Source organism: Amia ocellicauda, chromosome 23 (assembly GCF_036373705.1).
Source record: "Amia ocellicauda isolate fAmiCal2 chromosome 23, fAmiCal2.hap1, whole genome shotgun sequence".
NCBI classification, from domain to species: domain Eukaryota; kingdom Metazoa; phylum Chordata; class Actinopteri; order Amiiformes; family Amiidae; genus Amia; species Amia ocellicauda.
The window spans coordinates 5,373,025-5,390,195 of record NC_089872.1 but is presented as its reverse complement, the minus strand read 5'-3'; the positions used below and the strand labels follow the sequence as shown (position 1 = coordinate 5,390,195).

The 17,171-nt window shown below is 43.6% G+C and overlaps 1 protein-coding gene across 4 annotated transcripts in view; it reads right to left on the bottom strand.

Moving 5' to 3' along the window:
- The window catches only part of LOC136719372 (serum response factor), a 38,135-nt gene extending 21,167 nt beyond the window's left edge, over positions 1 to 16,968 (bottom strand). For 2 of the 4 annotated variants that reach the window (XM_066697294.1, XM_066697295.1), the window contains exons 1-2: positions 15,964 to 16,968; positions 5,430 to 5,696 (exon numbers count right to left, since the gene is read on the bottom strand). In XM_066697294.1, coding sequence (XP_066553391.1) covers positions 5,430 to 5,696; positions 15,964 to 16,614 — 918 coding nt within the window. In that variant the 5' untranslated portion in view covers positions 16,615 to 16,968. The remainder of the gene's footprint in view (positions 1 to 5,429; positions 5,697 to 15,963) is intronic. The other 2 variants (XM_066697293.1, XM_066697296.1) reach the window with 1 other exon arrangement.
- Positions 16,969 to 17,171: the final 203 nt, after the last annotated feature.

Genomic DNA, 17,171 nt, shown 5'->3' with positions numbered 1-17,171 from the left:
AGATTTTTTTCCCCCTAACCATTAAGATATAAGCCGCTATAATAGAAGTTCTACTTCCACGAGATTAGGCGATTAAATGGCAGGAAATGTTTTATCAAGATCGGCCATTCAGTCGACTATCTCATCTGGTTCCTAGTTACAAGCCTAATTGTTGCCAGAGCTCTATTCTAATATTTTCAAGTCATTCCAAAGAATTAGGAAAGCATGTTATTTATGCTTACCCACGGATTGTGGAGTAAATAAAAACAACAAATTGCAGATTCACCAGAATCAATCCAGATGAATTTCATTGGGTTGTTCGAAGAAATAAGCTAGGCATACCATGTAGTTTAAAAATCTTTAGATCCATTTCTCTTAATCCTCAAAATCTTCTGAAACCTTCCAGTAGCTTAAGACTTTGTATATAGTTGAAGTCCAGATCAATAAATCAACACTTTACAAAGATATACACAGCATCTGTCTGGACTCCATTCAATCAGCTGGAATCTTAACACTTATCTTCAGAGTTTGTTGAACACACCCAGAGAAAAGATCAACCACAGCAGTGTTAAATAGATAAGGATGGACCTTCATTTATTTTTTTGAGACTGCCTTGCTATCGAGCTCCGTTGCTGCCATGCAGATAGCTCTCAATGTCATTATTGACCAACATAGATAGCAGCAATAAACATGCACATTGCCAGAAATCGAAAATGGGGGGGAATCTCATTGTAGCTATATTATTTTTATTCCATGGTTCAAATATTGGCTATATGAATTAGACACTGTTTCAATCACATCAGATGTAAATTTCCACTTGGAGCCAGAGCTGAAGTGCAAGGTCATCTGGTTAAAGCATGTCTTTATAACACCGGAGATATAATTCAGTCTTACCAGTTTACAATTAGTCACTTAAAGCCCAGCATTTGACATTAAAATGCAGGCATTGATACATAGGTGAAGTTTCATGAAGGACATTTATGAAACCAAAGGAAATCGCAGAATAACCACTTCGCATACATGCTCCCAGCATCTGTCCTGCCGGCAATGCTCTCATTTTATTTTTATACCCAATACGAGTTTTGTCAGGGTCTTTTAGATACCCCCAGCAGGACTGATGGAGCTAGAGGGCATAGTAACAAATCCTACTGCAACAAGCAGGAATCAGACAAAATACATTTATATGAAAAATCATGAACCTTTTCCAAATTATTTTCCTGTAGTCTTATGAATGGGACATTTCTAAAGGAGCGATCACTTTCCATTCGTCATTCTCCTGTAGTGGGCACAGCAAGGTGCTTTGTGGGTGAAGAGGTTCATTTTTCAACATGACAATTGACCCCTAAGAGACCAACTAAACTTGCATGACTTTTTTAAAGGTTTTAAACTGGGGCACAGGTCTGACCAGTCTCCAGCATGTACTGGAAAGGATGAAAAAGGACAACCAAGATAAATAGACTGTGGAAGATGGAAAACTAATTTGCAAAACTAGATTATGGAAGAACAAGGCAGTTACAGCAATCTTAATGGTCCCTTAACTGTATACCTCAAAATTCAAGGATAACTGCCTCTGGGCAACATAACTGGTTACCTGTTCGGCAAAAAACACATTGGGGCAGTGCAGCTTTCACGGACGAAAATCCACTTCCCCTCCTCAATTAAGTGCACACCCTATATACCAGTCAATCTGCGGTCAAACAAGCAGCAACTCTGCCATCGCCGGCATTAAATACTTCCAGTCACTTACAGGAGGAAGTCATGTTTCACGTTTGTGGCTCACACCTCTGTTTAGCACTTGTGTGTGGCAATACTTGAAATAAGTCTTAGGGTGCAAAACTAGTTAATTTCGAAAGTTAGAGAACCACAGACTCTGAACACTGAAGGTTCGCCCTCGCTCACCCCAGGCTGCACTGCCTTGAGTCATCTGCTGGTTTGGGCCATCGTACCAACATTCATGTTTGAGTTTGTTTTTGTAATTCAGCAAGTGCAATTTCAGTACAGACCTTCACAAATCGTTGAGTTTATCCTACAAATTGTCTTCAGTGCAGTTCAAAATGTTATTATAAAGTCATATACAAACGAATTATGATGTTTGAATACAGAAATCAGGAGGAACGTCAGGCACAAAACACCACAAATAAAGGCTGTATGTTAGTCCTCCACTGATGCAACCTGTCGTCATGTCACTTTATGATCACATCTCTTCATTCTGCCTGTAGACATTTATAGGAGTCTAAACTTTAACCCTCCCTACCACTGCCACCTCCTCTTCCTCTGGCTGCTCCCCTCCCTCTAAAACAGCATGCGTGACTCCAAAACAGAGCCCCGAGCAGCCAATGTGAATATATTACATCCCAGGGAATGTTTCTGCCAAATGTTCCATTCCATTTGCCCTCTTTAATATCCACCCCCCATACCCCACCCCCCATCCCCCATCCCCCAACCTCAATCTACCCCCACCCTACTAAATAGGAGAAAAAAAAAAAAAAAAAAAAATCACACGACACCAAAGACAGAGACAGCTGCAGCTTATAAGGAATGTGAGAGGCCGCTGCCAAGAAAGCAGGCAGGGAAACCATACCATATATAGCCATGGAGGCAGAATCAAATTTTTATCAATGAGAGGAGAGTGCTTGTGTATGTTGGCTGTGTGTGTCTCTATATACATTCGTGTACTGGGTTGTACAGTTCAAATCGCCAACAAAATTCATATCGCAATGAAGCAGATCAAACGGTACATAAACAGATGTTGCCCCCTTTTTGCATTTTTTTTTAAATTAGACCACGTAAGGAAGTGAAAAATCTGCCAGCACCTGCCTTTTACAGGAGGCTACTTCCAGGCAGTGGCAAACCACACAAGATCATACAATCTCTGCTAATAAGCAGACACTCCACTGTAAACCAAATGCACCATTTCATTGCCGGATGTCAAACCAAACACACAGGAGGGGTGGGGGATTGAAAGAGAAAGAAAAATCCTTGACTTCTAAAAGCTACAGCAGCAGTACAGGGAGTGGTTCACTAAATCTCCATTCATGTATTGATCAAAGTCTCATTTTAACCTGTTGTTAAGGGGAAATAAATAAATGAAATGACCAAAATGATTTTCGGCAGCTGATGCTATTGTTCAAGGACACTCACATTTAACTTGGAACAGGCTGTAACTGCAGGAGGGCAAGCCATAGAACGAAGGAGGGACTACAACTCATGTACTAGAATGTGTTTGTTTCGAGTGGTGCTGTATTGAAGAAAAAGTAAATGCTAGGTTGGCACAACGCTTTTAAATGTTAACAGGTAACAAACACACTGAGGGACTGAGATAGGTTAGTTCAGGGGAGAGAGGGGGTTATTCAAACTGCTTTACAACAAAGGAGTCTGCTTACACACAGTGTTAGTGTTTTTAGTGGTGTTCTAAGAGTATGGGTAAACTATGGCGTGCAGATAGGGTCTGTAAATATATAAATGAACACAACCAAGCTCATATAGAAAATGTAGTGTGGTTACAATTTTTGGTTGTTCTTTAAAAGGAAGAACGCGGTTTCACATTATTTCCAATTGCACCTCAGCGCAGGAGAACCCCAGTGAATTCAAAGAGGATTCGCTTCAGCATTTCTGTGCACCTTGTCGCTTTTGCATTCACGATGCAAAGACAGGGACTCGACATCATGGATTGCGATGCGAGAGCGCAACAATGTCTCCTGGTACAATTTAGATGAGATTTGGCAATGCTTTGGAAAGGAAATAGCTTGGATATAAATATTCTGAATGTATCCAAGACGAATTTAGCAAAATGCTCCAATATAGGATTCACTTTGTGGGCTCTATTCATTATTAACCACAGCTTAGTGGTTTTGCGATGCTGCTGGGCTCTTCTACTGCACTGAAGACAAGACTGCTTTTCTCATAGGCTCTTGTAGAGAACCCAGAATAACAGACAGGACTGATGGAAAAGATCCGATTTTGTAGCACATTCAGGATGACAAACATACAAAGATGTAATTGAAATGAGGTTAATCATTAGGAAGCAGTCAGTAGCCCAGGTACAAAAGTCTATAGTTCTATAGAAAATGATAATCTATATAATGATATATATAATACCCTTTAACTGAATTACGCAGTCATGCTTCGTCATGTCTTTATTTATTATCAGTAATTATAATCCTTACTCTTAACGAGTACACATCACTTGCTACTGTGTGGACCCATGAGAAGAAACGCAAAATATTACATAACCTACCAGAACAACGAGGGCATTTTTTTTGGAAAACTCTGCTTTTTTGAGGCTTGACAGCTTTTGGGTTTAAGCCTACAATTTTATACCAAAAAACTGGCTGATCTCATTGAAATGATTAAAATAAATACATAAATAAATATGATATAGATACACAAAAAGTATAAACACTAAGCAAGAAAGGTTACATTAAAGGTCTACTGAGCAGTATTTAAAATCAAAAATGATCTTAACACCACCTACTCCATCCCCTTAACAGCATTAATATAAAGAGTGGTTTGATTGTGCCGTCTAATTCTGGAGCTTGGATTGTACAGAATTATTTATTTGGAATTATCAAGTATAATGTCTGAAGTGACCTCATTAAGCTATACGTCCTTGTGATGTCAATCTAAATCGTACAATTTTGGAGACACTGGATTACAAAAATGTGATTTAATTCCACCAAACAGATGCTCAGTGTTGGGCTGCTTGACCAATGGAGATTTGAGGAGAGTGATGAAGGGCAGAGAACCTTTTCAATAATGAATGGCTTCAGCTTTGAGCATTAACGGTCTGCCACTAAAAGATATTGATGATGCCATCATGTATATTTAATGCAATGCATAGTAGAGCCATCACAATTGTTCTCACTATCCCATATTAACCCAATGTTTTTCATGAATATTTGATTAGACGAGACGAGATTAAAAAACAAAATTACATCCATCAGCCTGGCCACCTACCTTTTTAAGTTCTCCTTTACAAGCACCCTGGCTAAATCTGACTGTGCCATCAGCCTGGCCATACCATCCAAACTCAAAGACATGATTTTGCACAGAAGTTACTTGGCTTTATGTGACTGGTTTGCAAAACTGAAAAATAAACGTTGTTGCTATGGTAAAGAAATCCCAGATCTCTTAAAACCTCCACATACATTCAATACATACAGATTACAAGTATTTAAAAGTAAGGTACAGTAGCTGCAGTAGCTCCTTTGTAGGTTGAAGACCGCAAGGGACAGCAAGCAAGCGAAAAGAGAAGCTACAAGAAAAAGAACGAGAGAAAGAGACCGACATTGACAGGAAGCAAGAGTGATGTGGGGGGTGGTGGGGCGGGATTACCTTTGTTGCACTAGCAATCATTTAATGCACTTTTAGTAGAACAGCTCACTTTTGGCATCCAGTAAAGCCCTAGTGAAACCGTGAATGGAGCCGGACGGGACCGGACGGGACCCTACCTTGGTCTCTCCGCAGCTGTCCGACTCAGACACCTGGTATGTGAGGTCGGTCTCTTCGAAGCCGGTGGCGCTCATGCGCTGGTCGGTGGTGGGGTCTGAGCGGGGCGGCGAGTCGGGGGAGTTCAGGCAGGTCTGGATCAGCGCCTTGCCCGTCTCGCTGGTGATCATGGGCTGCAGCTTGCGCGTGGCGAAGGTGTACACGTGCCCAGTCTCGCTCGCCACCAGCAGCAGCACCTGGGTGCCTGTCAATGTCGACAGCTCGTAAGCCTAGAGAGAAGAGGAAGGCAGGTCAATCACAGGCTAGGAAACTAGACGCCCACTGCCGAGCAACCTGAGCTAGGAACAAGGGTCTGCTGCATAGGACGCCACCGTCATAGGTGTCCAACCCTGGCCCTGGAGAGCAGACAATCACTAGGTTATGGTCAATAGCCTCCTATGCATATCAGCAAACACTATGTGCTGGATATGAGCTTCTAGTTTTCTTTTCTCAGATGGAAGTTAAAATGACCGTGAGACTGATATGATTCTTCACTTCCTCAGTTTGATGTTAAAGGATGCTGCAGCTCATAAATCCCAAGATGGATTGAACAGCTATGCAATGGGAGGCTCCATTCCATAAAGGGACATTTCCATCCTCATAGCACACAAACATCCAAGTGGATAAGGCCAGACTGAGATGAGAAACCTCTGACATGTCAAAATCAAATCAGACATCGACAAATGAATGGATGTAACATGCTGAATGGCATAAATGCATAAATAAATGAAGCCACAAACCTTCTAAGGCCTATGTATCAATTCCTTTGGACATTTGGTTTTTAGGAGTAGCCTATTCAATGTAACAAACTAAAGACAAAATATACAAAAACTTCCAGGAACATACATGTGGTTTGCCATAGACACAGAAACACAGACCCATGGTGTTATGCGGAAGCCAAATGCCAAGGCTGTACACCCTGTTGTACAACAACCACTATGAAACAGTCTTTGCGGTGGACTTTAAACTTGTCAGCGTATGAAGAAAAATCACAGACATGACTTCAAGACTTTGTAACACAGCAGGATGACAGTTTTAGGATAAGTCTCTGCTTCAGTTTTAAAAATGACATCCTGAGGGACTCATTAAGGCCATCATCCCCTCCAGTCTCACCAACTCGTGTATTAAGCAAACCTTTCGGGTCAGGGTAATCCTGCGAAGCATTAAAAAAAGATATGCCAAAAATCTAATATTACATAAAATATGTATGACTAATTACCTTAGTCGAGCAGGAACAGCAGATAAACAAAGACAGCCTGCCTCTTTACTCCTATGTAATTAGAATGTATATTTAATGTGGCATATGCAGACTGATTTTTCCCAGTCTACAGAGCCAAGCCATTGAGCCCAGGAGGACTCTGTGAAATGGGAGAAACATTAATGTGCACAGGATGGTTCTCTCTGTCATTAGCAGCCCTGAAGGGAAAAGTCATTTTCATGGAAAAATGGGAATTCCCAGCAAGTATTTGCATAGGGGCCGATTACTCCAGTAAGCCCAGCTACCTCGTCTCTCCAACACCAAGACCCTGCACCAGAACAGTCCTAAACAACACTTTGCAACAGAGTGAAGGAGCTCTAGCGACCACTTTACATCACTGTTCCCTTACTTTCTCGTGCATTTTAATGAGAAGCTGTCAAACAAGAGGAAACGCTGGTTGCTTTTTTTACAGACAGTAGATCAGGTAAAGGAAAACTGCCTCCAACACACACTGTACAGAGTGTAAACATTGGTGTGCGTTCTGAAGGAAAGCCATGAAGTGTTTCCAAGATCACTTAAGACAATTTAGAACTTTTAAATCAATAACGTGCCTTCTATGAACCACAGATCTCTTTAAATCAAGGCACAATGCACAGACAGCGTTCAGGAACGGTGTTTCACTCACCAGGCCCTCCTCTCATGTGCTTCTCGAAACAATCATTCGCCCCGAGGCCCAGAAATGAGTTTGTGGTGACGGGTAAGCCGGGAGAAACAAGGTGGTGTACGTTTAACTTTCCAACCCAGTAAAGTGGATGATACGGTAACAAAGTAAGGCATGAGCTTCGGATATTTTTCATTTTGAAAAGCTTAACCTGTAAAATGTAGGCGCCACACAATATAAGTGTTAATTTAAGGGTCTATCTATTAGGTCATCTTGAAGTTCTTTACATGTGCTGCTCTACTGTCTCATGTCAGTACAATTAAAAGTAAACATTGATACAAGGGTTTAAAATAGTGATATCGTTATTGGATTATTTGAAATGCACAGCGCTACACCCAAACGCAAGGCTCAGCCCATATCCCAGAAGCCATAGTGGATATGAACCTTAAGAGCCACTTTGGGATAGAGATGCTGGTAATCAAACCACAAACTAGGGAGTTCTGTGAGAAACTGGTGCTAAGGACATGAAACAAACAAATATAATGGCATCCAATGCTGTAGCTGTTAGAGGTTACATACTTTATCTGTGCATAAACACTGGAATATCTGGGGAGTTCTGCCAACAATGCTTTAGAACAAACACACAAAATAGCCCAGTGCTGATGTAATGTGATGCACTACTAGCCATCCTATGTTTGGGGTTATTTTGTTGTTTTTGGAAGCCCGGCAAGAAGGCGTCTGCAGTTATTCAATATAGTAAACGTTTCACTGCCACCATCCAGCCTTGCCAGAAATGCCAGAGTGAAGTCAGAGGGGGCGAGGAAGAGTGGCTTGTTTTACCAGCCCAAGTCTGCCCATCGGTCAATAAAACGTGTTTAAAAACATTTGGTTCTAGTCTGAAGAGGAAAATCAGAACAGAGGAAAGGTCATGAATGCCAAGAGGTCATTCATCCCCATCGTGCTGGTCCAATCTCTTGGTACTTCCCAGAAACGTCTCGAGTCGATGGAGCCTCTGCGTGGAGCACAGATCAAGCTTTTTAAATAAATGTTTTGCAAGAGACCACCGATGGAAACTCCCAAATATATTTTTAAAAGCAGCATGTGATTATCTTGAAACCTTGTGCAAGCTTTGTTCTCAATATCTTCACACCTTTTATCAGCAAATAAGTGAGGACCTCAGCCGGCCTACAGAGTTTCAGTATTGGAGCAGGCTAGCTTTGCTTTGCAGTCCTGCTTCAATTGCTTTTCTGCAGCTCTCACTAAATCAGGACGGCAGCGTGCGTTATGTTACGCTGCTGATCGGGGGGGTGGGCACATTACAGTTGGCATCCACACCCTGGGTGTTTACACAGCCCTGCAGGACAAGGGCTCATTGATCACCAGCAGAGAGAGGCATCTCCTACGCACTGGCTGCAGCTTGTGGGCTGTCAAGAACAGACTCGCAAAACATAACATGGGCCAACTCCAGGAAAAACACAAAACTGATAATTGAGACCACAGAGATAGGACTCGGAGGGACAAGCACTGCGCCTATTGTTAATGGAGTTCGTGATGAACAACACCCAGCAGACAACCTGCCAACCCCACCTCATCGATCGCTCTAGTCAAGGAGCAGAACAGGTCATGAGGTTAAACTCACTGGATCCCTGCCAGATGCAGATTTATTTTACTTTAAGACTGGGGCTCAAACCATTACTGGAACAGAAATAAGTCACCAAAGCTAAACCACTGGGAAACAGCATGATATTTTTGTAAGCATGGACACATATAAACAGGAAGTGGTTTTGCGTTTGTACCTCCCCCACCCCCCCCGCCTATCTCCTTGCAATTCTCTATTCATGTAGACACATTTAACCAAGTCCCTCAGGATCCAAGAATCTTGTCGCCACCCTAAGAAAGTTCCTCAAATCACCCAAACTGGGTTGGGATTGCAAACAAACAGCGCTCTAAAGCAGATTACACTAATCTACGTGGCTAGACAGGTCTTCGCAAGACCACTGAAACAAGTGCAACGAGAGCAAGTGAAAGCGACTCGCCAGCATAGAAAGTCATATGACCAATATTAGTGTACAATGTTTACTGCCCCCAATTCAGGAAACTCTATAACACTCTTCTTTCACATATAATAATCAAATTCACAAGGAAGCTGCATGAAAACGGGTTTTATAAATAGGGCTCTTTGACTTCTCCCACGTTCATCTGATAAGCCAGCTCCATTTTCCTCCTCCTTGCATCCACTTTACAGATGACCTGAAAGGTCAATCCTTTGGAATATACAAGTTAATACTTTTACCCCCATCAGGATGGCAGCATACTTTGTGATTTGGGAAGTGCCCCACTTTTGCCCTTACGAGACAGAAGCGCCTGTAGCCTGTGTTGTAAGCGAATGCTAAAACAGCCGCTGTCTGGATGAACACAGCCCTGCCAACATGGCTACAAGAACAAGAAAACGGCCAATGAAAATAAAAGGATCTTGCTCATGAAACTCACAGTATCTGTACTCCCAGACGCCTCGTGTAAAGCAGACTTTCAAGGCCTCTTGTCTTATAACAAATAAAATACAGGAGATATACATCAAACTGCCTACCAATATCCAACTCAATGAGAGGAAGGGGGAATTAAAGTTTAAAAAGCCTTCAACAAAGGGGTTCCACTTCCTCATATGACTGACACAGAGGAACACACCTGCATTACAGAGCACCTGAAAACAGTCCCGCCTGCTGCCAGGACTGCAGGGATTTGCTGCGATAAATCTAGGAAGTTGAACCCCACAGGGAGAGAGAGACTGTTCTACTCAAACCAGGCTCCAGCAGGAAATAAAAACACAATAACAGTCACTTGAAATAAGTCTGGGAACTAAATAAATAAAATAAAAACCATTCAGCATGTATTCAATGTTGGTATAATGGTATCCAATTAGGCTTTCATTTCAGGGCCATTTTAAAATACCCTGGCTCGATTATTAGCATCCTCAACGCTGCAGACGGACACACAGCCAGCAGATGGACCTGATACAAGGGGGCTGTGGCCAGGTGCCAAGGCCACAGTGAGCAGCTCAACAATCTCAAAGGCAGATGGAAAGAACTCAGTTTGAGCGAACACACATTCCTCCTCATGACCGACCATCGTTCAGGATCGGCCAGATTACAATCGGCAGTTGGAGAGCACGTCAGCTTGGGAAGCAGTCGGAAATAGAAAGACCCCTCTACCAGTCTCTGAACCCCCCCGCACCGCCCCGACTGGCTTACTCTGTCCGATTTGATAGCATGTGAAGAGGGAGAAAACATTCCTTTGGTGAAATTTGGATTTTCATTTTTGACAATCAGAAGACACCTACTCTCCATGACTACACTACTACAGGAAGTGAAGTCAGAGATGTTATGCAGAGACCGGGGAGGAGAAGTGACTAAACTAGTGAAGAACTTTAGACTTTCAGAGGACCTCCCCCTTAATGTGAAATACAGTCTGTCAGACAGTTTATGGTTTCATTCTTTGGGTGTTTTTTGTGCAGGATGAGTCAGTAACAGAAAATGCTGAACCTACAGTACCACAAGGACATTGTCAAGAAATACTGATAAACAGGGTTTGGATTAAGCGATAAAACTGTAGGAAAAGGAAAAAACGAGCCTACATGCCTTCTGATCCGATTAATAAGTGGGGTAACAGATCAGAAGAGCCATGTAGCACAAATTGCTCAAACTAAACCATGAGTAACAAAAGGATTGAAAAAAAATATATATATTAAAATATAATCACACCACATATGGCTTTGAGAGGCATAACATGAATAATGATAGCAAATTATCTCCACGTCTATTGGTGCAGGCAGGAAGCCAAGCTTATATAATTGTTTATATCCTCAAGATTCAAAGGAGCAATAGCACAGCTCCTAGTCTTGGCAAGCTAGATGAAGCCGAGTAAATCGTGACCATGCCTAGACGCACACCTCGGGTTTCTTTTCTTGGTGTCCCGGCGCTATCTTGACAACTCCCAACAGGTAACTGGTTAACAGCCTACACACTTTCATGAATCATATCAAACAAAGTACCCAATGCGTCTCAGTTCACCATTGCTTAGTAATCACGGCGAGACTGCTGGATGCGGGGTACAGGGTTATTTCCAGCAGTTCCTGTTAGAACTACAGGTTTTGTTTGTTGTTGAACAGCATTCAGGAGGCTACAATTATAAGATCCGATGTGATCTGTATTTCATTCCTCTCTCAAATAGAGAAACTTGGATGTATACATCTTATGGAAGGGGCATTTTATTTTGCATCATTCAGGAGATGAAGCTCAAATTTCTTGAAGACTATCACTGGTGCCTGGAGCCCACGTGGGATAGGTGGTGGGTTGTCATGGCCATTGTAATATATTGCAGCTTGCTGAAAGTAAGGTCACCTGCAATAGAACTTCCTTTTCCTTTTATCAGTGTACAATCTTTAGTGTTACAGCCATTGGGGTAGTTTTCTGGCTAGGGACCTGGGGAGCTGCCTAAATCTCCCATGTGGAGGCTGTACATATATGCTTTAAGTCATTTGGAGCCTTTTCTTTAAACTTTGACCTGCACACTTATTTTAAATTAAAATACACATTTACTTTTTTGTACAGCTTTTATTGGTATACTGGAAGAAATGTTAATACATAATTAGTGGCTACAGACAATCACCACCGCCCCCCCCCACCCCACACACACACACACACACACACACAGATGAAGAAAATAAATTAATATTAATAATGACGTGTTAAATTTATTGACAATACTACAAAGAAAGGGATGCCTTTTCAGGTTTCATAAATCAGAAGCTTTCCTTTCAATGCTGATTTGATAACGGTGTGGTGAAGAATTTCCCCAAGGAATGAGCGATTATCCTCTGTACCTTTACAAAAACCTCTGAACACCCTCAAAGTCAGTCAAGTACAAGTTAATTACAACCAGCCATTCCCAATCTGCCTGGGATCTTGGAAAAGTGCATCAGAATGTGAACACAGGGATTTCAGAAGCAACTAAGTAATTGAAATGCCTGCAGAGAAGGTGGCGTTATAATGTGCTCAACAGCAGTGCTACACAGTGCAAAATGATGCAAGCCGCATTCAAAGTTGTAGATTATCTGCTGTGCTCGCACATCAAGTTATTTTATCTCCACACACCACCTACGTTTTTAACAGTCAACGCTTTCACCTTTTGCTGTACCATGTATTATTCTAAGAAACTCTCATACTTTGCTCAAGTAATGAAAACACATGGAGGTCTAGTCATTGCCAACATATTCCAAAAACACACTGCTTAAAAAGGGTATTTGGAAATTATTTAAACAAAAATCCCTAACAGAAGCCTGTGGTAAATGCATGCTCAAGTCAGCAGTTGTATAGACTGTCTAAGAGCCTCAATGCCTAACAGACAATAAAACTCTATATGCAGTAATTAAATATTTCCCACCATATTCACTAAGCTTGTGCTTGTGAGTACAGAGATTTCATGAAGATAGACTTTAAGGGCTTAAGAGAATAATTGGCTTAATTGGCTTTAGAACGTTGCCTCATCTGAAGAGTCCAGCAGGAATCACAGTGACTATGCGAGGCCGCCTCAGTCTGTGTGTGGATGTGTACATGGACTGGAGGGAAGGATTTGATATGAACAAGAAAAATCAGAGCATGTGGATTGGGGGAGGGGAGGGAGAGGGAGAGTCCTGGACCGATTCAGGCACAGCGCCAGGAGATGACAGGAGGTTCCTTTCAAACAGCACTTCACTACTGACCTGCACACTCCTGAAACTCTCTGGCCAAGGTTCAGCCTAGGCAACTAGGCAACTGTGCTCAGCTCCAGACGAAGGCAGGTGGAAGTCTCAACATGCTAGTAAACCCCAAACTCAATCACATTCCAGGTTTCAGACACGATCAGAATTCAGAATCAGATTCTACTCTCCTACTGAACACAAGCTGAACGAATGACACTCGTTACACGGGCCGCCCAGTGTGCATGTACGTACGCAGTACCACAGGATGTAGCTTACTCCATGGTAAGCTAATACAGTCCATCTTGGTGAGGAACCATTCCTACCATTTGGCATTAAGGCCTACAGATTATAGATACATTTACATTACTTTTGAAAACTCAAGGTAAGACAGGGCCTGTGGCTTTGAAGGAAGCGACAGCAAAGTACCCGCACAGATGCTAACTGCAGGAGAAAATTAAAATAGAACATTTGTGTGCGCTCGGATGTGCAATGCCAACAACACCGACCACTTTAAGAAACGAGTAAGCCAAACAGTGATGCACCACAGGTCTTGTTTGTACTGGATTCGGACTGGCCTCACAGGGATTGTAAGAAATGGGAATCTGCCAACTCAACCATGAAGCCCAGGGCAATGATGCATTTTGGTCACGGCGAGAGCAACAGCTGGGTGCAACCATGACAGCAAAAAAAAAAAAAAAAAACTTTCCTTCAAAACAAATTCAACTCTGACCGAACTGGTGCAGTGTGAAGGAAGGGAACAGGAGAGTGTGGGACACTTTTGAGCTGGAGCTACAATGGGCAATAACGGAGTCAAGCGCCAGATGTAGGCCGAGATCCTCATACCTGCAAACAACATTCATGAAACAACGAGTACCAGAGAGAAGAGCGTTTTCCTCTGCACTTCATACGATCCCGAGTTGAAGAACATACCGAACTCAAGCGCCCCTTCGGAAAGGACAGAAGTGTTGCTATTAAACGCAGGCAAGGGGGAGAGATGAGCTGAAGATGAAAACACAGATGCGAGATGAAATGACGTTTTTGTATACATCACATCTAACGGCAGGATACAAGATAGCATCTCAGAGCAGTTTCTCATCTCTCCGTTTTGCATCTTTTTTTTTTGTTGCTTTAATTTATTTTTAAATGTGGTTTTGATTTGTGAAAGAGATTCCTCCCCGTGGGGGGGGGGGTTTCAACACAAATCCCCAGAGCTAGATGAAAAGGTGGAGGTACTGATTAATACTGTATGGTCAGGCATTAGCCTAATACTGTGGTGGTGTTATGATACAATCGCTTGAGTCGGGTGGGGCAGTGGTATCAACCTGGACCTGGTGTGCCTCCGTCCACCTACACTGCATGGCTAAAGATCATGTTCTTTTTGAATAATTAACCTGTGTAGTTGATTGTTATGTTGACCAGAATTTATCAGCGCTAGTCCTCAAGACTCCCCATCTTATTCTTATTGAACTGTATGCTAGATTCCAGCTTTCCTTTTCTTTTTTATTTGTTTTCAGACGTCACAGGGTTAGACATCAGCAGTGTGACTTTTGGGTACAGTAATTTAGTGATGAGGTATCTTCAATTTGAAGCAACTGGGGGTATGTAGGCTACAGTTTACAATGCTTCTTGCACGAGTGAGTAACAAAGTAATTCCCACCTGTCTGTTCATCACTAATTGGTACACCATTAAAGAATGATTTGAACAGATATGGGGCAGCAATAACCCGTTCCATTGAGGGCAGACAAAATAAATAAATGAATAAATAAAAAGACTACATTATGAGATGTGTTCAGCTTAGATTTTAATAAGCCTACGTTATTAAATGCACAGTTGGAAGGGATGCCAGACCACACATGTGGTCCTCAGGACTAGATATCCAAGCAGGGATGTTTAATATCGAATAATTTCAATCCAAGATGAGTTATACACTCAAAGCAACAAGTGGCTCAGAATGACATTAACTCCCTCTTGAAAACGCCTTAGACCTGGGCTAAACCTGGGTTAAAATATGAAGAATATGGTTAAATGAAGAAAAACAAAATAGTTTAATACGACTATTAGAAGCTTTATTTTGGTGGTCACCTGTTCTCTATTACCTAAAAGCTCCAATATTATGACCCTAATATCACCACTGACACTACCATTATCAGATTGCACTTACATGTTTAGAAACATCTTTGTTGAATCTCATGTTACTACGTACCAGCTACAGATATAAACACTGACAGGTCAAACGGGGCGTGGGGGGGGGGGGTGTTAGTGCCAGTTGCTCCTTTCTATATAAAGCACTTGCCCGTGTTTTCAGTGTGTAGTAGTTCCCACCCCCTGCCCGCCAGCAGCAGCAGCAGCGCAGGAGCGGCAGTCCCGCAGCTCCGGTCTACACGTGGAGAGCAGCCCAGTCCTGCGCGCATGTAAACAGACGAGACGTGCGCCCAGTCCGCTATTATTTGTGGGGCTGCTCTGTGTTAACCCCCAACACATCTCTAAACACACATCTGTGGTTTTTCCAGACTTCAACCTGAACAAGATCTGCGTTCAAAATGCAGGATGTAGAATCAGGACTGTTTTTTCACAGCGTGACGGACGCCCCTGTCTCCCTGGATAAAGATCAACACTGATCAACCCTGGGAGTTGTTGGACAGTTCCTTGGTTTAATAGCTGAATGTTGTTGTAGTCGTTTGTGGACGATTTAAAGTGCCATTCACCTCGAGTTGCAAACTTAAATGCACGGCTACTACTCGCCTAGCTCTCAGTCTTGAAAGAAAAAAAGTTAGTGTGCGTTTCTGTAGAGCTGGATGTGTCGTGAACATCTACCGAGTGAACTCTGGGAACCGCCGGGTAACTTTATGAACCTCCGTGACAGCTCTGCTCAGGCCTGTGTGCCGCGGGTCGCTACTCACCTTTTTCATAATGCCCGTCTTCCTCTTGCTGAATGTCGTGTATCGCCTCAGCTTGTTGTCGATAAACTCCATTTTAATCTTCACTCGTCCTCGCGTCTTTTTCCCAGGTTTTGCACCGGCTACACCTCCAGCCACTCCTCCGTATCCCCCCGGTGGCACCCCGGCCTCCTGTCCCACCACCGCGGACTCCATCTCCGGCCTCTCCCGCTTCACCCCTCGCCGGCTGTCCCCGGCTGCGCCCATGGGGTCGTCGTCATCCCCCGATTCCGAATCGGCGTCCGAGGCGCTGTACACCTGGGGCGTGCTCTCCCTTTCCGGGTCATACCTCCCACCCCCGGGAACGGGAACTCCCGGCGTCATGCCTCCCATGCCCCCCGGACCCGTCCCTTGCAATCCGACCAATCCCGCTCCATTCCCCGGCCGTGCAACCCCTCGGGAACCCCCTCCTGTCCCGTTTCCCCCCAACATCCCAGCCCCGTCCCCCGATCGCCCAACCCCGCCGCTGACCCCAGTCGCTACTCCGATTAACCCTGCTCTGACCAAGCCGGGACGGACCCCGCTCCCAACCACCCCCGAACCGTGTCCCGTGTTGCCCCTGCCCGACGATGCCCCGTTTCCAGTTGGTGCCGACCCAGCCTGGCTAGGTAACATTATATTGTGAACACAACTGTGTCTTTAAAAAGCCAGCCGCTCGCCGGTGCGTGTTGGTGTGATTACAGCGCAGCACATACACCAACCGGCACGGAGGTAAACAAGCCAGAAAACACTGCCCGGCCAGTCCAAAAGGCTCCCCGGCCCTTTTAGAAGCGCAGAAGTAAGTTTTAGAAGTGATGCTGCCCCATAAGACCCCTCCGCCCGGCGCAGTCAAGCTCAACCTCCTCTATTTCCAAAACTCGCAGCACTTTCTCCAAAAGGAAAACGCGCATCACGCCCTGCAGATCACTCCGCCTCGTCGTGTAGTTCCCCATTAAAGTCATGCACATTCCCCCCAAATCTACCTCGAATTGTCCCCGGTGGCCCGATCTGCCCCCCAAACCCCCCACCTCGATTTAAACCAGCGCCACGGTGAGAGGAAAGCCTTCCTTTACTTATTTTGAACTATCTTGGCGTGGACGGATATCGCAGCCCGAGATCTACTTTCCTCCATATAAAGAGATACAATGTTTCCTTTTATGGTGTTCGCTCTCCTTTTTTGGTGAGTCACAGCG